This window comes from Emydura macquarii, unplaced genomic scaffold (assembly GCF_026122565.2).
Source record: "Emydura macquarii macquarii isolate MOO-44397 ecotype Brisbane River unplaced genomic scaffold, CSIRO-AGI_Emac_v2 contig_2676, whole genome shotgun sequence".
Taxonomy (NCBI): Eukaryota; Metazoa; Chordata; order Testudines; family Chelidae; genus Emydura; species Emydura macquarii.
Genome location: NW_027132813.1, coordinates 10260743 through 10283996, shown reverse-complemented (window position 1 = coordinate 10283996; position 23254 = coordinate 10260743). Strand labels below are relative to the sequence as shown.

Below are 23254 nucleotides of genomic sequence, written 5' to 3'. Positions count from 1 at the left end.
ACCCAAAAAGGTATTAAAATTATTCAAGAAAACTAGGAACTCAAAACATAGCTTAATATTTGTGAACAGTTTTGATTTTTTTTTTTAAATAAGCTTCATAACAAAATAGTAGAATTAAGCCCAAACTACTTCAATGTTTTTTCTTGCTACGGTGATTTCAAAAACCGTAGATGTCTAGAGTTTCAAAGATATCAAACTGCCCCCATCCCCATATAACAGAAAATTATTGAGTACGCCCCATAATAGATTTATTATATTTCACTAACAGTATCCTAAATCCTTGGGGGGGCGGGAGGGGACTGTTCACACTACAGTAGATACATTTTCAATTCAGTTTCAAAGACCAAATACTACTATGAGTAACTATTGCTGTTTTCTGCTTTATTCACCCTTTTATATTCATGTACTTTATATTGTGGCTACGCAAGCAATTTTAGTTATATTTATGCTCAAAAGTATTTAAAAATCCTAAATCCTGGGAAATAGGTGTTTTATATGGAATATAAAAAAGCTGAAACACCAAATTAGATGGACACCAATATCATCACTTGCCACTTCTCTTGACCACCTAAAAAAGCAAGGTTGAGCTCCTTGACAGCCAGGACCAAAGTACTCCAAAGTTCAGTCAACAGCTAATGTTGCCCACTATAGACATTCTCCATGACAAGAAACTCAAAGTTACATTTTCTGCCTTATCAGGAAATAATTTTTAAAAATGTAGGCAGATTATGGAATTTATGCAAGTGAAAAATGTGCTCTGTTTACTCCATTTAATAAATTCAGGCTCACAATAATAAGGGACACCAGGTTTAGAGCTCCTGTTGGGCAAGGAAGAAGTCAGTGATTTGCAGTACTAAGTTTTGCTGGTTTTTAAAATACTTTAGAGTCTGTTTCTGGGTACAGAAACCAACTGCAGAAAAAAGTGACTTTTTTTTTTTAAATATCATTAATATTTTTTAATCTTTTTGCCATTATGAGTGAAATCATGCCCTTGAAGTTGATGGAATTTCTGCCATTTACTTTACTGGGGCAGGATTTCACCCTATGTATCATGAACAATTATCAACAAAAAAAAGGCTATTTTTCTGCTTGTACTGTTTACTACAAGGTAGATCTAGATGTCTACAAACCAGTCTTTATTCATTAATGAACTGGTTAATAGGCCACAAACAAGCTTCTTACTTTCTCCTTTTAGGAAGGGAAAACCTCAAGAATTCAGACACATAGGAAATAACTATTCTTGCTGTCCAATTGTTTCACATGAAGCTAGACAAACCACAATCGTTAATCACTTTGCAGAAACTTGTGTTAATAACTTTGAATCTTCATTCTGGAAGTACTTATCAAGCCAATCTCATTTATGGTGGTTTTCAGCTAATTTCAATTTATAGTCTAAGATAAAGATATCACTAAATAAGGCAAGTCATTTCTTTAAACAGGGTAGTATACCATAGCTATGTTTGTTTTGTTCAGAATGGTTAATTTTTTCCTATATAGAATATAATCAGCTGATCACATGGTTTTTGTGGGTCAAGTTGGTGATGTATCAGACAGTCTATTTGGTTAGATAGTATACTAAAAAATTAACACCCATTGTGAAATGTAAGTGTGTGCCAAAACTATCTAAGCAATTCCTAATGCACCTATCACCTACACAGGCAGCACACAGAGATTAGTATCAGTCTATAATAAAAAGAGTTATTTCTTAACTTGTCCCAATGAACAGATGTGTATGAATTTAAGTAGGATTTTTGAAGTGCTCAACACTGGTCTAACACTGTTCCATTTGAAATCAAGGGGATTACTACTATGGTCTTCAATGAAAGCAGAGTTAAATCCCTCCAGTAAATGATTTTTTGCAGTATTGTGGGTGCCATTTTTGAGAGGTTTACTGAAAGTTACTTCTTGTATCCGAACCTATACACAGTCACACTGGGACTCTATTTGACCTGTGGAACTCACCTAAAGAGTTGCACTCCTTAAACTAAGGACACTCCAGAGTGGTTTGATTTAAACTAAGTGGAAAGCCTTGATATAAAATAACTAATTTTAATCAACTTTTCCATTTGTACTTCACTTATTTTCTAAAGAAAAAGTGCACTCTCACTGGTTGACGTAATCATGAAAACATGTGGATTTACAACTAAACAGAGCCTTTACACTAGATTTGGTACATCTGTTTGTTACCTAGTAGGATAAACTATAAACATTTATTTAAGCAGTTATATGGTATTAACCACAGTCTTAAAACCAACCAGACATGCTGGTTAATTCTAAGACATTAAATGTTAACATTCATAAGTGCTGAATAAAACTTTACTTTAAACAGGAACTATTCACCTAGGATGTTTAATTATGCTGAGCAATAAAAAATAATTTCAGAAGTCCAGCATTAACAGTTAAAACGCAACACAAACTAACATTCCAATTGTATTTTGAACACAAACGTTCTCACTGACATCCATAATTAATCCACTCAAAAACACAAGTTTATGACAATTATCTAAGTTTATCATTTACCAGTATATAAAACATGGCAGATAGTCATAAGAATGATGAAAAAATAAATTTACTAACCAGCTGATCCAGACTGTTCAGACATGTTCACATCTGCCTCACAGTCATTGCCTTCTGAGGTGTATTTTTCATAGTGCTGTTTCATTCTCACAACCAGGCCTTGCATCTCCTTGTTGCACTGTTTACATTTGGCACATGTTCCTTTTTAACCCAGAGGTTCAGGAATTTCTTGAAAATATTCCCACATAGGGGTTATTTTTACAACATTCAGCCATGGCAGTCTTTTTCCTCCAGTTCTCAGGTGTTGAAATCAACACGGGCGACTGCATTCTGAAGAACATTGTCCCTTCTTTCCATGGTGTCCTGTTTTGACACTAGTGTTGCTCCTTTCTGGCTGCACGCTCTGCACCTTCTCCCTTGTTATATAACTCACCCACCCTCAGAAAAATAAAAACAATCCAAGATTTCTGCTCATGTAACCCATGTGCCTTTTGCACTGCTGTATTCTATTTGTTTAGTGACATAGAGGGAGGCAGTTGATAAATTAATGGATTTCTCTTTGTCTGTGTACATATGCAAGAAGAGAGGGGGAAACCATTTACCTGAAGTGCCCAGAAGCAAGGGCAGATGATGTTTTTCCATGAGCTAGAGAATAAGTTGCCATACTGGGTGGAGTCAAATATTCATAATTTGAGAACAGAGCCACTCAGAGCTCAGGTACAGAGAAGCTACATAACACGAGTATGACACCATACAGGTGGGCTCAGTGGATGATCCTGATGAGATACATGATGGTGTCATCTGAAGACAGAGACTGGGTCCCAATGGCTGTGATGACTTTGCCTGTCTCTTGTATGCAGTAGCATAGCCCCTGGATTCCTCACAGGATCAAGCCCTTAATACAGTACATGACCTATTGTGCCATATTTGTAACACTTAACCTCAAAAGCTAGAATCAGGGGGAAAACATCATTCTGGAAAGGTATCTGAAATCAACAAGATGAAATTCAATAAAGATAAATGCAAGATACTTCACTTAAAGGAAAAAAATCAAATGCACAAATGCAAAATGGCTAATAATGCTTAGACAACAGTACAACCGAAAAGGATCTTGGGGGGGGGTTATAGAATGGATCACAAATTGAATACTAGTCAATGTGAGACTGTCACAAAAAAGGGAAATGTCATTTTGGCGTATTTTGACAGAAGTGTCATTTATAAGACATGGGAGGTAACTTTCCCACTCTAGTCGACACTAATGAGGCCTCAGCTGAAGTACTGTGTCCAGTTCTGGGCACCACACTTTAAGAAAGATGTGGATAAACTGAAGGGGATTCAGAGGACAGCAGCAAAAAGGATCAAAGGTTTAGAAAACCTGACCTATGAAGAATGTTTACTCTGGAGAAAAGACTACCAGGGAGGTGAGGGCGGGAGTGGGGGACAGGGGATGGACCGAGTAAATCTTCTAATGTGTTAAAGGCTGTTATAAAGAGGACAGTGATCAATTGTTCACTTCCAATGAAGATAGGACAAGCAGTAATCATCTTAATTTGCAGCAAGTGACATTTAGGCTAAATATTAGGAAAAAACTGTCTAATTATAAGGATAGTTAAGCACTGGAATAGGCTTCTGAGGGAGAATATGAAATCCCCATCATTGGAGGTTTTTATGAACAGATTGGACAGATACTTGTCAGGTCCTGCCTCAGTACAGGGGGCTGGACTAGATGTCCTATTGAGATCCTTTCCAATCCTATATTTATATGAGCTGTTTCTTGTATCCATCTGATGTTTGAACAACCCCCCAAATCACAAACCTTTCCAAAACCTCAGTGTAAACCTGTTGCTGCACTTTCCAATCATGGCCAACCTGACCCAGCAATTTAGGTTTTTCTTGAATTTTATCCACCCAGTGGGGTCAATATGTACCATTTCAAATACACCATAGTACACCAGGTCTCCTACAAACTGAGGCAAACACTGAAGAAGCTTGTGCTACTCACTACATTCTATAGACTCTAGCATCTGATAGGTTCCCCGCAAGAACTGTGACATACAATTCAAACAAAAGCATTCTTTACTAGGCCTGGCAGAAGAGGCCATGAATATCACACATACAACAATTTAATCAGTTACCCATACAAGAATTCCCAACCTGGCCCCTATAGGGCACTCCATAGAGGGGTAGGGCTTCTCAGCTCTGGTACCTGAGGTGATCTATTTAGCCCAGTCCCACAGAAGAGGGCAATTAATTATCAGCCAGCAGTTCCCACTGGTCAAGGTTCAGTTTCAGTCTTATCTCATTGGGGACCCCTCTGGATGGCCATCTGCTGCTGATGTAGTAGCTCCAACACTTCCGCTCACAGGCTATTTTCCTTGGGGCCAACAATTAGGCTACAAGCAACACCTTACACCATCTTTTTCTATATCTACACCCTATAAGAGAACAGCAGCTCAGCCTCCCTAGGCCTAACACCCAGTCAGATCACACTGACTCCTTCCCCTAATCTAATGTCTGCCTCTTGGACACCCTGACAATAACCACTTAATTTCAGTAAGTTACTGTCCCTTTATGAATTTTGGAGGATAGCTACCTCCAAGCTCCTGAAAGCCCCCTTGCTATTCAGTTCTCTGGCTACAGATCTCCCACCCCAGTCTCTCCTGCTTTACCACAGGCTCTGTATAGGTCTGAATCCAATTGCTAATGAAGCTCGTGTTAGGACCAGCCTGCTCGCCTGCTGAACACTGAGCTTCTTTACTAACCTCAGATTCCAGGCTGCTTCTTGATCCTAATGCTATATACCTTTCTGAGAGAAACTTTTGGGTAATACGTGGGACTGTGGGTCTGTCCTACTACTCCATACACACTAGTAGTGAACCTACTGTTCAGCAGATCCATCATCTTACCCTTGCAAGCTTAATAGCTGTCATATTAATCCAGGAAGATCACATCCTTTGTGGCCAAAGTATGCTCTAATGTCCAGTTCATCTGAGCTCACCCAATGAAAACTAACTGCTGCTGATACTTATAGTTTATAAGCAAAAAGTGATTATTAATATTGCTTTTATGCTTGTTATAGATGTTGAATTTCATATTAATAGCCACAAATCTGTTACTACTTTTTCATTAACATGGAGGATGATGAATGAAACAAGACTACTAATAAAATGAACAAGTCAGTTATTTTGTTCCTATTTGGCATCAGCTATCATGCTCAGGAAAGTAGGTTAGCATTCCAGCTATGTTTTCTTGGAGGATGGCGCATAGTATGAGACTAACCTCAAGCATTGGGAACACCCAAGTTCAGAATTGAGGGAGGAGATATGCCAGGAAAACACAAATTGGAAATAAACCCTTGGGTTCTTTTGGTCTTAGATTATCAGATGCAAATAGAAAGTTAGCAGTCCTCTTCAGCCATTTGCTTCTTGCAGCATGGATACGGTTAGGAACTCGCCGGCACATGCTTCATGCACCTCCTTTGACTAGATGGTTCAGCAGAGCATGACATGTCTGATTAAAGCAGCAGCTCCATTGCTTCTAAAATGTGTTTATTCTATATACATGCTTGATCTCCATACAGTATGCACAGAAAATAGATGTTGCCAATCGATTTGTCTCATTCAGAGTAAGGTGACCAGATTTTGAGATTAGATTGAAAAAGGCACTAGTGTACACTGATCGATAAATATATTTTGCTACATTTACTACAAATTTATGAACAGCACACTGGTCACACTATGTCTATTTTTATGATAACTAATAAAAACAGAGTTAAAATTGTCATAAAAAGTCAGATTAAAAAAGTGTGATTATACTCTAGTTTTCAGCTATGAACCAGTAGTTTACTGCACTGGGAACAGAAATTCAGAAATCTTTTTCAAACTTCTCCTTTCTGAAAGAATGAGGATGATTGAGAAAGGAACTAAAAAAACAAAAATCTCCCCTTGGTATTGGTGAAAGAAAATAAAAATTAACTGAATCAATATCATATTAATAAATTATTTTAAAACCCCCGTTTTCTAGACAAATCAACACTTAGGTTATCAAAATAACTAGTTAGCTAGCAATTAAAATGGTTCCACTAAATTCTAAATCTGATTAGCAGCTAGAGCGAGACATGCATTTTCAAACCCTGAAACAAAGCTGAGACTCCAGCATTGTCCAGCCGCGTATATGCCTTTTTCAGTCATTCCATCAGTCTGATTTATGATCTCTGCCATAATTAAGTTCATCAAGATTGTTGTGGGTTTTTTTACAGTTTGGTTATCAAGCAACTCCACTGCATTTCACACATTAGAATATGTTTGCTCTAATGTAGTAAAATTAGTTAAGCTTATTTCACAGCAGTTCACTGAAGTTTTACAGAAACATTAACAAGTAACTGCACATACCAAATGTTAAGAACACTGCACAATTAAGTTCTTCACTAGAATTCAGTCATTTCACTTTTAGAAGTTTAAATGCTCAACTCTTGCTTATAAAAATTTGTTAGTTCATTAACTCCTACAAAATAGTTTGGACTGTTAATAAGAGATTAATCACTGCATGAAGGGACAAAATCTGCTAAAAAGTACATACATTTACTTCCCGCTGATTTCAATGAAAGTTGAACAAAGAGGGTAGAACAGTATTGTGCCCGTCCACGAGTATATTACATTATGCTGTTTTATTAGCATATTTGGCTCCACCCTCAAGAGGGAAACAATTGAAACTGAGTATTTTAGAATAGGCAGAGAAATGTAATCAATGTACGTTCTTTTCATGTTTTAAAATGTTACTTGTTTATGTAGTCAACTTGCGAACAGACATACTGGTAGATGATCTGGGTAGTGAGCAGATAAAACACCTATGTGAAGGCTTCACAGCAAATTTTGTTTTTGTTGTGTTTTTTAAACAGATATTAAAAATGTAAAAATTCTATCCCATCTGTAATAGATAAGAAGTTTAATGAAATATTTGCTAGCTATAGAGATGAATGAAATTTAGCATTTGAGAAGTTTCATTTATTAGCTCTGGTAGGCAGCTCTCATGTAAAATGCAGCTGTACTACAAAATGTACTGAAAATTACACTGTAAGATTCCAGAACAAGATTTGTTCAGTTTGCAAGCCAAAGTGATTTTTCTGTTAGCATTGTGAAGTCAGCCAATGATCTGTCTCTTAAAAAGTTGTATGGGTGACTTTATAAAACCTAGATAGTTATCTATCTCTTCCAATCACTGACAATAATAAATATTCTGCAATTAGACTTGCCCTGACAGTTTTGTTGAGAATGCACAAGACAGAACAAAAACCAGATTACTCTTGCATTGGTGTATTGGCTCTGCAAGATTAACAATACTAAAAAATTGTTTGCCAACAAAGTAAACAAATATAACCCAGATACAAAGTGAGCAGCTATGTTAAATAAGGGAGTGCCATTTTTGATAGCCACTTTTCTGACAAAGTTGTCCCTCAAAACTTCAGCATACTGAATATCTAGAATATTTGAAAGAAAAAAAATAGAGCGAATGATTTCCAGTATAAATTCTGACCACAGGTACAACCCACAAAATTAAACAGCCCATCCATTTTCACTACTAATAAAAATGTCTAATCTCCACTCCAGGAGAGCAATAAAAAGAATAAACATGTTAAATGAAAGTCACCAATATACAAAGATTCTGGAAGAATTCATCATATAAAATGTACACCAATGTTAACGTTATATGGTCTGCCACACTATTAGTATCATTTTTGTTAAGGAAAACAAAATTAGATATTTCTTTATAAGACTGACATTTTTATAAATTGAGTTTTTCTGCAAGATTCTTTCTAATTTATATGCAAAAATTTATTTTCCCAATTGATGAGAAGCAGGGCCTACAAGGAGAACAGACCTGCGCCATACTAAATCCTAAAGGTGACATTTTGAGAAGGTATTCTATTTAGTGTTTGAGCACCCAGTTTGCTCAGAACTGCACAAGGCAATGAAAAAAGTCCCTACCTTGAGAAACTTACAATCTAAATTTAGTTTTCTGTGCGTAGCTGCTTCTGTGATATGAAGGTTACATGAGGACTGAGGTTTCAAATTTGAGAAGAAAAATAAAATACCAGAATCGCTGAACAAAAATCACTAAAAAAAAAAAAAAAAAAAACCAACAACCACTTAATATTGTTTAAGGCAGAATCCTCTAGATTATGTTTGTGCTGTAAATCAGCTATAACCATAGAAAGTAAGTATTGTTAAATTTACAGATTGGATTTCCAACACCATGCAAGTCCAGCAAAGTAGCACTTTGGTATCTTGCAATAGGTTGCAATCAATTTCTATTTTTCCTCCCACATGCTATACTGAATGTAGGCAAGTTTCTTCGCCACACTTTCTTAAAAGAAAACTATTTGTCATTACTGAAAGGATGTACTAATTTTAGACTAAATGGAGTTGGCTCTTACTAATGTTTCCTTATGTGCTCCAGCTTGTTTACATTAGAAATTGGCTAGACCAATTATGAAAGGTAGATTTATTTTGCTTGAGCACCAATCCTATGTTTACCCTTTATTATCCCCACTTAAGAGAAAGCAAGCACATTTAACTCCACAATTTAGCTCTTGAATTGATTCTAAAAATGAGTAATTATCAGTAATTGTCAAGATTGCAAATCAAAGAAAGAAAATATGAAGAAAGATTAATACGAGGAAACATAAGAAATGCACAACACTGCATAAAAAGTGAAAGTATGACTTTTTAACCCCTCCCTAAAAGGCAACTTTTATTTGTAAATATTAGTTGGTGTAGATCTAGCATTAAATAGAAGTTACAAGAATGAACTAAAATGACAATTGTGCAGGGAAACCAGTTCTAAAAGTCATTCATTTTCAAAAGCATTAAGTTTACAACAGAAGTGGGGTTTTTTAAGTTCTCTCTCTCTCTCTGCTGTAGAAATGAGCAGAATCCTACAGTTAGAAACCTGACTCTATCCAGGTGTTTAGATATAATTGGCACATATACTTCTACATTGCTGAATAAAGCAGACATGAAATATCAGGAATAATTTTAGATGAAAGGTCAAAGTAGAGAAAGAACATATAACCTGGGCCTAAAATTGCATTTGGCCAGTAGCAGCAGACGCATACAACGCTGCTCAATGCTCCGCTCCTACACTAGTTAAGCATGAATGCACAGAGTGCGCAGGGAGATAAGTTCCAATTATTAAGTACACTCAGTCTGATGCACACATATGCCTAACACAGGGTGGAGAACTGCCACAGATGCTTTGCCTTAGGCCATGTCTACACTACAAACTTTGATCTACGTACGTTAGTATATTCAGCACGCATACTTGGCTGCTTATGTCAGCACTGCGTATGCCTACTAGCAGTGCATGTTTCAATGCAAAGTGTAGTGCACTGTTGGTAAGTATCCCAGTGTGCCACATGCCACCCATCCAGCACAATGCCTTTTGAGAAATTTTCACAGCTTGAAAGTAAGTTGTGCAAGGATCTCTGGCACTAAGAGTCAAGTTCCCAGCATGCAACCTTCTTCATTCCATAATACAATTCATATCCCATAATTTTCACACTTTAAAAAAAAATATATATATATATATATATATCCCACAAGCCCAGATGGCCTTTTTTGCTATCCACCATCTCTGACAGAAGCATGGAGCTGGCACTGTTCTCAAGATCGCTAAAAGTACACGACATATAGTCTTCCAGTATTTGCAGAGCCACAGGAAGAATCGTAACAAAGGGGGACACAACAATTTCTTCAAGTATGAAGTATTGTGGTAACCATGTTGGTCCCAGGATATTAGACAGATAAGGTGGGTGAGGTAATATCTTTTATTGGACCCACTTTTGTTGGTGAGAGAGACAAGCTTTCAAGAGTGTTTTGTTCAACCTATGAGCTCTGTGGTGCTGTACAATAACAAGTAATGGGTACTTTGAGTACAGCTGTGCATTTTGCAGTACGTGTGGTGAATTCATAAAGACGACTATTTTCGACAACAATTTTATTGAGTAACAAAAACAGTGCAAATAAAGGACAACACAAACTTCTAAAATAAATTAATGAAACATAACTTTAAAATTAGAAAGGCAGCAAACATTTCAGTCCATTTCAGTCCACAAAGGAAGTCCATTTTGGCTACACATATACCAACTGTGCCTCTCACAGGTCAGTATATGTGAAGCTGCAGAGTTGTCTTTTTTCCCTGTAGTGAAGTAGTAAAAGTAGGGATGTGGCCCGTATTCCATATGGTACTGTTGGGGGTGTAGGGAGTGACCACCTGGATCTCCCTTCATTTTTTCCTATCCTCTGTCCCTCTCCATGCCATCCTCCATGTTGGCACTGCAGGCCCTTTGTTTTTGATCTGATGCCGCAATGGCATGCAGGATCTCACTGAACATATCCTCCCTAGTCTTCTTTCTCCTGATCATTGGGGTCAGCCATTCAGTGGGTATGGAGGAGGCACCCCTCAAGGCCACAACAGCAGCAGCTACAGATAAAACAGACAGCAGCATCACTGGATTTACAGCCACAATGGAAAGAGAAAGATAGTTTCAAAACTGCCTTCTCTTATTGCCGTAAGTTTTTTTTAAAAATAAGCTATGCTTATTGACATTTCAGCTTTGAAGTGCTTCTGCACAGCATAGCTCTCCAATCCCAGTCATGGTGAGTATGGCCCACCAAGGAGAAGCGAACATGAGAAGGGCATTAATATTTTTGGTTGCATGAAACAATATTTCAGTCCCCATTTCCATGAGTATAGGCAATGGCAGTGAATACTGACACTATTTTCAACAGGGTAACAAAAGCCACTAAAAGCACAGCTGCTGGTGGTGCCCTAAAGATGCCAAGGCCCATATGCTATACTGCAATGGTGCCTGCTGAAGTCATCGCAGAATGGTGTAGGAAACTGTCCTACCACAAAAGAAGAAATAAGGCAGCCATCCCTAGAAACTTTCACAAGAGGATTGCAAAGTATCTCCATGAAAGTTTCATCAAGATCTCTGAGGAAAACACCAGGGACATCCCTACATACATAAACTGCTCCAGATGCCCTTCCCCCCACCTAACCCTACAGGGAATGAAAAGCAGAGAGCAGTACAACAGACAGAGGTAAACTCTCTTCTTGTATGAGATAAAGTCAATACCTGTGTCTTGTTAACTTGGGGATGGGCTGGGAGACATCTTTTTATTTAAATACTGTACGAGAAAATGTGTGCACATACTTATCAAGGTTCCTTCCCCTTCATTGGGCTCATCCGTGCTCTGCTTGAGGGACTGGCTAGACTGCGGCAGTCTCAAACACACCCTGGCTCCTGGCCTAGCTGGACCCTCCCAAACATTCCCCGCCCCCACACACACCTTTTCTCCTCACTGTTCTTGGCAGGGGTCTATATCTAAGGTTCCTCTAAGGAATACACAGGGGTCTGCAGAGTGCTGGTGGGGTCTCTGCCAAATATGGAATGCAGCTCATGAGAGTGGCAGGTCTGCAGCTCAGCACCTCTCTGACCTTCTGGTATGCCTACCAGTTCCTTCACTTTCACCTGGCACTGCTGCTGATTCCGGTCATACCCCTTTGCCTGCATTCCCCCATACCATCTTTTTGTAGATGTCCATATTTCTACAAGTGGTCTGTAGGTAAGCTTGCAAAGCCTCTTCTCTCCACAGGCCAAGGAGATCCAATACCTCCTGTGTATTCCCAGCAGGAGTATGTTTAATGGAGTGGAGCCAGCACAGCTGTTTGGGCAGTTGAACACAACAAGGTAGAGCTGCTAGGTGTGCTTGCCAAGGTGGCCTATCAGGAAAAGGCATTTCAAAAACCCTCAGGTGCTTTAAGAGGGTGGCTTTCAGTTTCTGAGCTCCTTGGGCAGTGTAGTTCATAACTGTGACCACGAAGTCACTGCCAGGCATTTTGGCACAGTTGGAGGACCATTAAGGTTGACATAGGTCACACAATAGCTACACACGAACTGCGTTGACCTCAGTATGTCGACCCTGGCTCAGTACCATTCAGGAAGGTGAGTTTTTTGCCTCACTTCACAGGCTACTTACATCAGCCTGAGACAAATTTGACTACACACACATGAACAAATAGGTCGACACAAGTCAACTTATTCGGACCTAACTTTGTCCTGTAGACCAGACCTCAGTGTATCAGGCAGGGTGTCTAGTGAATATGTGCTGAATGAACAACTTCTTCCGATTTTGTGGGAAGGTAGAGAAAGGACCATTAGGTCCTTCATGCCCTAGAGTTCAAAGTGGGAAGAGAGATGAGCAGGACAAATTTAGCTGACTCTGTTGAAAAATACAGAGCCTTGCATTAAGTCAGGAGGAAACAACCTGCATGCATGCTTCCATAGTGATGCTGAATTTTAGAGCACCTTCTTTGACCCCCCCAGCCCCATATCATTTGTAATTTTTAGAGCTCTGCAATTTAACTTGATAAGATGGCCATAAGTAACCTTCTATGAAGAATATGCATTTTGGTTGATGTACATTTCATTTACTTAATCTTGTGGAATAAACGCTTATAAATTTACTATCAAAATAATTCACTAAACTACCCATAGACCTTGGGGCAGAGCAGTTGTCAGATTCCATTTCAGATGGGCAGAAAAAAACAAGTACAAGAATTACTTCAACTGTCACAAATGAAGTGCTAGCTAACAAAATCTGCAATAATATCAGACAGATGACTCAGTCCGTCTGTGAAGCTACATCTACACTACAAACTAGGGGTCTGATTCCCAGCTCTCGCACACATACTTGTGCTAGCTTTATAAGAGCTAGCGCAAGTATAAATAGCAAATATGTACCCACAGGGTTCAAGCGGGTTTGTACTCAGCATGCTACCTGTGCTATTGCGGCTACACTCCTATTTACACTTGCGCTGGCCCACACTGAGCTAACGCAAATATGCGCACGCAAGCTGGGAATGACATGCCTAGCCTGTTGTGCAGACATAGCTTCAGTCTACTTAGAGCAAGGAGTGTAACCTGAACTGAATTCTTGTGCCCACTTGAAAAGTCTGCCTACACTTCCAATTTTACTCTTGAGTAATGAGCAATTTAGTGACGGGGAACATATACAGCAATACAGTTTGATTTAACTGACTGCTGTGCACTTTCAACATTTTGTCAAATATTTCAAAACTAGATTACATTTTCTATTCCAAATATATAATGTGTCATGAAGGTAGTTAAAGCTACGACAAAAGCACAACTCTGAAATTTTACCCTATACAGCAAAGCACTCTGCAATACCCTTCTTATTCTCTCATTCCTGAGTTATGACTCTTTCTGCTTGACCACTGCACCAAAAATAATTTAAATTACCAGAATTTTATTATTGTTATGAGTAGTGTCACCTTTTGGCATAACTACCACCAAGAAACTCTAGGACACACCTGAGATTCCTCAAGGATTCCCTATGCTAATGAAGCTAGTTTTGTTACTACTGACTTGGAACTACCTTTTCTTCCCATTTCATTAATAAAAGTTGTGAATGAAACCATATCTTAATGCAGCCTTTACAATGTCAGAAAATCTACTTGTCCAGACCCAAAATCTACTTGACTGACTTTTGATGACTGAATTTCTTTCTGGGTAAATATATACATTTGCCACAGACAAATATAATTTTTGGAAGGTTGTTTTAAAGAATCTAAAATCAAAATAAAAAGGTTAACTATAATCACGAATGAGGAAACTATCACTTGCTAAGAAATGGAATGCATTAGAAAGATCAGATCTGCTACTTCTCCTGTTTAGAAATTCAAGTATTATTAAAAATGTAGTATGATTTATAATAAAGGGGGACTTGTCAGATTCAGACCTTTGTAAACACAGTAACATACTAGAAGGAAATATTAAAAATAAAAATTTTCATTTACTGTTCTTGATATCTGCAGTTTTTTTCCCCTTTTTTCAACATGGACAATGAAATTAGACTAGTTAGTTACATTTTCTGAATCTCATGCACTAGTAAAATGTAACGTTTTGGTTCCAAACACGGCAAGAGTATTTAAAACCGTGAAGGCTGCTAAGTTAATTTTTTAAATCAATTCCCCGAAAAATTTCCATTAGGTTTTCTATAGCTCTGAACCTTACTTTTGTGACAACATCCACTTAATGCTAGGATAGTTTCATCTTCCCCATATTACCTGTAATACTCCATTTAATATAAGAATTGTAGAAAGATGTCAGTCATCAACCCCTAAGATAGATATACAGGGTATTGCTCAAAAAAATTCTGTTTAAACAAATTCTTCAATTATATCACAATAAGAACTTACACCAACACCAAAACAGAAAAGTTATATCATGCAAGTAGCGAGATACAGAATTACTTTAAATTATTGCATTCTTAAACTGTAACATATTTTAATAGCCACTTTTTTCAGCATTCCAATTGGCTATGGAAATCCCTCGTCATGTATATCTATTTCTGGATAGCTATTACAAGATTAGTCCATTCACGTAACTCTGTATTAATAACACCACCTAGTCAGTTAGTCACAATACATAAAGAGCAGACATAGAAATCAACTGTTTACCTACCCAACATGGAAAAAAAGACACACCTAAGCCTACTGCATAGTTAGGTTTCTGAAACAAAACTTTATATAGGCATTTGTCTTTACTGCTGAGTAACTCAAGGTTTAAAAGTCACTTGAAGCCTGTGTTCAATACCAAAGATATACATAGCTATTATATCATTTTCAGACAACTACAAACCAGCCCCAAAACTTAATTGCCACAGTCTGGTATTTACTTTTGATGTTTACATACATATCCTATTGTGTTGTCTATTACACTGCACAGATTTAAGAATTTGGTTATAGTGACAGCAAGCTGTATTTGATAAGGGAAAAACTGGTAAGCTATTTGTTAACTTCTTACCACCTAGCTACCCCAAATATGGCAGCAGCCATTCATAAGAGCCTATTCTCTTGGGATGGCAAGAGAATAGTTCCCTGATCACTTTGCAATATACTCCTTATCGTGTGCCTTATAGTGCAAAAGAGAACACTGAAGTTATTGTAGTTCAGAGCAATTTACTCTACCAGTTTATATTGGAATGATTATGCACATCTATTCCTTTTATATTTGTCAGAGTGCCAATTGTATACATGCTGTCAGCTTGTTATAAATCAACTTACAAACTTTTCTTCTATACAAATCTAGAAAAGCCCCCAGCTCAGAATTATATCTTAGTTTACTATAATTTACATCTAAGGGCTTGTCTAGACTATGAGAAGGTATTTTAAAAATGTGTTAGCTAATAAGTTTTAATACTTTGTCTGTCTGTGCTAAGTTGTGTTTGATGTATTAGCTGGTCACATCGTAGCATGCCCTCCCTTCGAAGAATCTACCTTGACCAGAAAACATGTTTTAAGATACAACGTGCTTGTCTATAAGACTGTGTGAAGACAAGTTAACTAATAATGCCTTTTAACTAACATGTTCGAGAAATACACCTTTTATCCTAGTTTACAAGCCCTAAGAGAACATGTTCACTGAAGCCTTGTCAACACATACATGTTGTACTCATTTAACTAAATAGATTGAGAAACTGATTCAATTTAACACTGTCCAACACAAGGGGAATACACGGATTTAACTAGTTAATAGATGTATTAAATTACACTAATACAATTTGCATGCTTGGGCAAGGCTTGATTTCATACAATTCCTGAAGAATTCTTGAGGTTCCTTTAAAACATGAGCAGTCATTCACAATGCACATTTAGTTTCAGACAATTTCCCTCTTTAAAAAACACTTGCTATTTACTATTTGAAGACAGATACATACGTTTGCCATGCTTATGAGATGTTTTGCTTATGCTTAGAGTCTGTGTATACATATAGACTCATATAATCAACTTTAAACTATGTCTAATTAGGCACCCTAAGGTGAAACTTTTGCTGGTAGTGAGAGGCATGATTTTGTGTGTTGGGGGGGGGAGGGGGGGGAGAGAAGAGGGGCACAACATTTCTAAACCAGCAAAAGCTCTAACACACACACAGGAACACCAGCATAAGCATTTTTGCCACTACAGCTTATTTCAATCACTGAACCATACAAGATATCATGGCAAAAGAGTACTATTTTTGCTAGTGTAGATAAAGCTTATACTTGGAATGCTAGTAGGTGCAACTATCCCAACTAACTTTTTCTGTGCAGACATGGCCTAAGTAAAATGATTGTCTCAAAATTGCCTAAACAAATTCACCTCTAAAATATGCAGCAACTTAGATATAAAACTAGGCTTTTAAAATGATCAAGATGTCAGATTGCTATGCACAAAATATACGATTAATGAATGAGTATTTTTCAAATATTGAGAAGCTAGCCACCGTATGAAAAATAGCTGTATGAGTAAGTGAAAAGAAAGTTATGATTTAAATTACAAAACAGCTTTTAAAAAGCCAATTTAAGGCATAAATAACTACAAACAAAATAAAATAAAAACCATCACAGGAACAGAATGCAAGAAAAAAAGAAACAAAAAACAAGCTCTAAATTCCCCAAACCTCCATGGTTAACGCTTGGCCTTGGAAAAATACACAAGTCTTAAGAATAAAGTTTAAAATAGAAACTACTTAAATTTGTGAAGAATTCTTATGACTTGACACTTTGTCACAGCAAAGGAATTTGGGGATTTTATCATGTAAATTTTACTGTTGCGTTTTAAAGGACTTGGCAACTGCTGGTCATTAATCTTTAACACAAAGATTCAAATCCAACTGCAAGAAAGATAATATCTTTGAAGGGCAATTTATCCTCCCGCGACTCGCCCCCCCCCAACTGTTTTACCTAACGGGTAGGCCTATGTGGATCACAATAACGCATTCCCCAAATATACCAGAATTCAGTCTACCAAGTCACATTCCTCACGAAGTCTTGCACCAACCCCAAAGAGAGATTATGGACACAGAACAGGCACCGAACGACTGGAGGGAAGAAGAAGAAAGAATCTCCCAGCCAACGCGACCCTTCGCAGGCTCAGTCTCTCCGACAAACGGATACGGACCATCCCCCCGCCCCCCGGGGGATCACTCCCGTGGGGCTCGATGTTTGCATCCGAACACATCTTAAAAACAATATTATTCACCGGGGCGCGGGGGGAGGAGGGGGGCGATTTTTGCCTCGGTTTATTGATTACACAGGGGGAAACCCAGCCGCTACTGCTGCAATGCAACACCGGCCGATAAAAGGGCAGCGCTTCTCCCTCCCCGCCTTGGACACGGGACGGCGAGCAGCCCCCCCCCCCCCCCCCCAAAAAAAAAAAAAAAAAAAAAAAAAAAAAAGGACGCGCCAGGAGCTCACGAGCCGGAGCCGGCCCGGCCCTCGCGCCGCACACATCACGGGGACTCTCTCGCCATTGACGGACAACCGCGCCCGGCCCGCTCGCTCCCCAAGGCGCCGCGGAGCCAGCCCTGCCCTGCCCTGCCCTCCCCTCCCGGCCGGGCCGGCGCCCAACCGCCGCTGCAGGGGCACGGAGCAGACACAACGGCTGCGAACCAACCGCCCAGGGCTGTTTTCACAGAGCAACAAGCCAGCCGCGCAGGCGGAGAACGACCCGCCCCTCGAACAACGCCGCCCCCCCCCCCGGCTTCCCCACAGAGCCGCGGAGCTCCCCCCGCACGGCCCCCCTCCCCCCAGAGAGACCCGCCGCGCGCCCCATGCGAATACCGCGATGGGGAGGGGGTGGTTGAGCCTCGGGGCGCCCCTCACCTCATGGTGCTGCCCGGGCCGGGGAGCCGCTCTCCCCCCTCCGCTCGAGCCGGTGCTTCAATGGGCAACGAGTCCCAGCGAGTTCTCCGTTCAGCCGCCGGGTCGGGCCAGACCCGACCGCACCACAGCGGCGAGGCGGGGGGACGAGGAGGAACAAACCAACTCGTGGAGTACGGGGAGAGGGAAAGGACGGGAGCGCCTGCACCAGCGCGCGGGCGGGCGCCTCGAGACACAGCGGCTGGGGGGCTGGTGGGAGCACGGCAGCACACGCAGGGGACGCGGTGGGCGGAGCGGAGAAGCCACGCCCACCACTAGTCTGCGTTCCGTGCGCATTCTAAAGGGGGGATGAGGAGCAATTGCGGAAAAGCGGGCAGGGGTTAGTGTGCTTTGGCGACCCCTGCTGGGGAGTGGTTACCCCTCTGCACGCTTGTACAGCATGCATTGTGAAGGGACACGCCTCCCGTTCTTGTGCACGCTGGCACTGCAGGGGGTATTGCTGAATTCTCCAGTGGTTTCTCCACAAAACAGAATTTCATGTATTATATCTGACCAAGCTGATGAACCCTCTATATACTTGCATTATATGCTTATTGTTTAAACCCCAAGTGATTTTTTTCCTCTTTGGCCAGAGGGCTGGACTAGCTGACCACCTGAGGTTCCTTCTAACCCTAATTTTCTATGATTCTATGTACGGTTGTATCCTCTTATGGTCCCTGTACACAGCACTGCATCATTTCTGGTGAATTCTTAGTGATTTCTCTGCATATGAATATTGCATGCATTGATTCCTGTGGTTGTTCCCCTACACAACTGCTCTGCAATTCCATGATCAGTGCTCCATTTGTTCTCCTACACACATACATTATAATTCAACACTCCACTGGGTCCAGTGCGTCCACAGGATGTTCCCCAAAAACCTGAGTTTTTTGCCAATTCTGGACACACTGGTCCCAGCTGTAGGTTCCTCTGTGGCCTCTTTTTGCCAGCTCTGCAATGCAAAGAGCCATAAAGCCAAATGAACGAGCAACCCAAGAATTTCCTGGATAATATACATCCCGCCAGAGGTCTCTACCTTCTTCTCTTGTAATCCCTCTGGGTAGACACATGGTAGAGTCATGGGTGAGGGGACCATTTAGCTATTCTCAGTTGAAACAGAATCTTCTTGGAGCACCATTACAGCTGAATATAAATTAGAGCATCATTCAGAGTCGGACCATGCAGTCCCTTCTACCTCTCCTGAGGTGCACTCAAATTTAGCTCAGCCACAACTAAGAAAGGGAATCATTTTTCTTCCCTCCCGGAAATCCATAGAATTGTTTCTTGCCTATCCCAACTAGAATAGCATAAGAATTTAGGGAAAGTGGAGGGCAGTCGATTACACTGAGAGTCTTCTGCTTTGCAGCTAAGGGGGCCCAATCAAATGACTTTGCAAAGCCCCCTTAGCAGACTATGCAGATTTGATTGAACCAGTATTGCACATATGTCACTATACCCAATTCTTTCCTCAACACTTTCTCTACTTAGGGCCTGATTCAGCCACTTTTACTTAGGCTGAGTAATACCCTACTCCTCAAGTAGTCCCATATGCACTTTAAGGAAAATTGTAGAATTGGACTCTTAATTTTTAGGAATGTGTAAATCAGGGCAGCCTACTAAATTAACTCCACAGGTTACATTATTCCATGCTTTTGTAATTCTTCTAATTACCTTTCTATGCTCCCCTGAGCATATAGTGCAGGATGTGATTTTAGAAAACTGGGAATACTATTTCAGCCTCATGAACATTTGCTGTTACATCTTTTAGTAACCACATGTCTGTACTAAAACAGATTTATATTTTGCTTTTAATTCTCCCACTGGATCAAACTCATGGTACACAGAACGTCAATCAATTCTTGTTCAGCCAATTTCTGTCAATCACTGAATACCCATTCTCTCCTATCTCAGGTATCTGCAAGCATCTTAATACCTTTACCATTTTCAAGCCATAAGGTGTGGGGGTGATTTTTTCCTTAAAAAAAAATCATACCAGTTTCTCTAATTTTTACATTAGGAAAAATTAGAGGAAACATTTCTTTAAAAATTACAGATACCATGGTCTCTCTGTACATTTCTGTACTCATTTTCACATAATATACATTTACTCTAACCCCCTTAAAAGCACTTAAGTCCCATTTATTCCAATGGACAGCACAGTTTCTTAAAGAGATTCATCCATAGTCAAATAACTTGTCCAGAGGTAGAATAAAAGAGGAGCTGGTGAAGAAATATATTGACCATCTGTTATAAAACAGATTAAGAAAGGGGAAGAGGATCTGAAACTGAAGCTAGTGACAATGTATTTGGAAGGAGAATTATTATACTTCTATTGGCATGGAAATGATGTAAATAAGAATGTTACTGTAGAGGTGAATCACAAAATGCAGATGAGTAATCAGAAAACATGCAAGTATCAAATATGCTTCTTGACAAATAGGTAACTTTGGCCACAATGTAACACAGCCTGAGGAAAGGGACTAATTTGAATCTGACAAAGAAATCTATTTACTGTTCATTGATTACTGCTGTAAAGGTATGTAGCTTTCAAAACTAAACACATACAAGCAGTAGAATGGAGATTGCCCACATTAAATCTGAGTTTGCAAGGCATGAAATACAACTGGTTCTGATAGCTGATAATGGACCCCCAACAGTTAAATACAGAATTTCAAGAATTCACTAAGATCTGAGATTATCACATTATCACAATATCCTCAGAGCAAAGGATGGCCAAGAGAGCTATTCAGACAGACTGTGAAAAAAGTCTCTTGAAGTCACCCAACCATAACAATAAGGATCTGTTTCTAGCTGCATTGGATCTAAGAATACAGCAGGAGAAGGAATGGCTTCACCTGCACAGATGATAATGGGCACATTAACAAGGATGTTGCTTTCTACAGGACCTCAGTTATTCCAAACTAGAGGAAAAACAGAATTGCGAATAAAACCAAATGAAAGGCAAATTAAACAAAAATGTGACTATGACAGACCCCAGTTGGTTGAGGGTGTTTATACCGAAGCTAACCACCTGCAACAATTTGGTCAATCATCCTTGTAGTTGAATCAGCCCAGAGTTTCTATGCCACTGAGGCAAAAATGTCCAAAGAAACCTTGCAAAAGGGCTATTCCTGTATTCTTCGTGTTGGTGGTAAATGTAGAGTTGGTGCCTGGAACACCTGAACATATTCTGAAACAGCTAAAGCCATCCCCCTAATCAAGAAGTTGAAAAGTCTGAACACTGATATCAGTGTTTTATCTAAACTACACTGGCCAGGAAGTGGTGAAAAGAAAGTTGAGGACTATATGTTTTTGTTTTCAGGCCTTCCAGAAAGGTTTCTCTAGCAAGGAGTGGCCGTTGTACTTTCATACAATGCTTGACAGGCATTGCAAGGATGGCAGGTGTTTAATAAGTACTTTTTAGCATGCGATTCCACAACAGCTGTATGCATCTTATCATCGCAATGTTTGGTCCCACCAAGGCCTAAAATGTAGCTGTAGATGACTGTAGTTGCTGGTAAAAGTTAATCCATAATGAAACTCTGAGAAGAGATGTCATAATGATCCTGGACAACTTTAATGCACAGCTGGGAAAGGATAATGACCTGCGCAAGCACTCTCAGGAAGTTTGGTATTCAGCAGAACAGAAATGGGCAGCAACTGCTAGAATTTGCAGCTGCAAATGACATGGTGATTGCTGACTCTTCCATCACCCAAGATTCACAAACAGAGCTGGTACAGCCCAGATGGTTTCACTAGGATGGTTATTGATCATGTCCTCATTAACAATCATTGATGATCAACAGTCACTGATGTATGGGTTCACAAGGGTGCTGAACTTGACATTGACCATCGGCTTCTGATGACAAAAATGTGTCTCCTACTTTGGAAGCAGACCCTTAATGGGCTGAAATTAGTCTTATTACAACCAAACTATCAGATGGCTTTCTGTTTTGAACTGCTTGGGCCATCAAAGCATTAGAGACTGTAATCTCACTCCCTCTATCATCTGATTGTTTCAAGTTTCAAGTTATCAGAGCTGATCACTGCCAGATCAGCGCTGGCCCTTGGCCCTTCAAACATCACCCATGGATCAGTGAAGAGACAGATACGGCAGTTGGAGCTGAGAAAAAAGTGAGGGTACAGATTGAGTCTTCAAAGACACGTTTGTTGAGAGCAAAAGCAAAGGCTAAATGGGTTCGACTTCTGAACATCAAGCTTTGTGTTAAAAAAAAAAGATAAGGAATCCTGGACTGACTCAGGCAGCCAATTTAAAACAAGCTGCTGCCAGGCACAATCTTCATATCCTTTATTCAGCTATGCAGTGTTTGTGAAGGAAAGTGGCACCAACTTATCGAGCAAGGAATTGAGATGGCAACATCAGCCCAAGTCTGAAGGACCAGTTGCATCAACGGGAAGTCATTTCAAGATGCTCCTGAATTGTCCATTCCCTGCAGTCCCTCTTCCATTTGAAAGGGAACAGGTAGTTCCAGGGGAGCCCCCTTTCCTTCAACCAAGAAGAGATGTGCACCACAGTCCATAAGCTGAAGTCTGGGAAGGCACCAGGAGTTTGTAATATTACCCCTGAGCTGCTGAAGATTGGTGAGAGTATTTGTCATGCTGTGGCTGCATAGGCTTATTTAGATCATCTGCTGTCCTAATATCATCCCCAATGACTGTTATTCTGCCTCTGTTTTAAAAGGGTAATAAGGCCAAATGCAGCAACTATGGAAGTATTACACTGTTGTCAGTCCCAGGGAAAGTCTTTGCTTCCATGTCAATGTCCAGAATCAACAAAGGCAAAGGCCGGGATACTTGTGGCAACTTTAGACCTGGCCATTCCACTGTCAACCAGATTTTTATCTTGTAGCCATCTTCTCAGAAAACTGCCTCATTTCATAAGCCATGAGCAGCACTTTTATAGACTTCCATCAGGTCTTTGATTCAGTGCATCAAGCAAGTTTGTGATA

At 39.8% G+C, this 23254-nt stretch overlaps 1 protein-coding gene across 14 annotated transcripts in view; it reads right to left on the bottom strand.

Annotated features, from left to right (window-relative positions):
* The window catches only part of ENAH (ENAH actin regulator), a 241849-nt gene extending 223313 nt beyond the window's left edge, over positions 1–18536 (bottom strand). For 8 of the 14 annotated variants that reach the window (XR_010922969.1, XM_067564864.1, XM_067564870.1 and 5 more), the window contains exon 1: positions 18249–18535. Coding sequence is in view for 13 of the 14 variants with exons in the window: in XM_067564864.1 (XP_067420965.1) it covers positions 18249–18253 (5 nt within the window). In the remaining variant the exon portion in view is untranslated. Of the gene's footprint in view, positions 1–18248 lie in introns of all 14 variants that reach the window. The other 6 variants (XM_067564863.1, XM_067564862.1, XM_067564861.1 and 3 more) reach the window with 4 other exon arrangements.
* Between the last annotated feature and the right edge of the window lie 4718 nt (positions 18537–23254).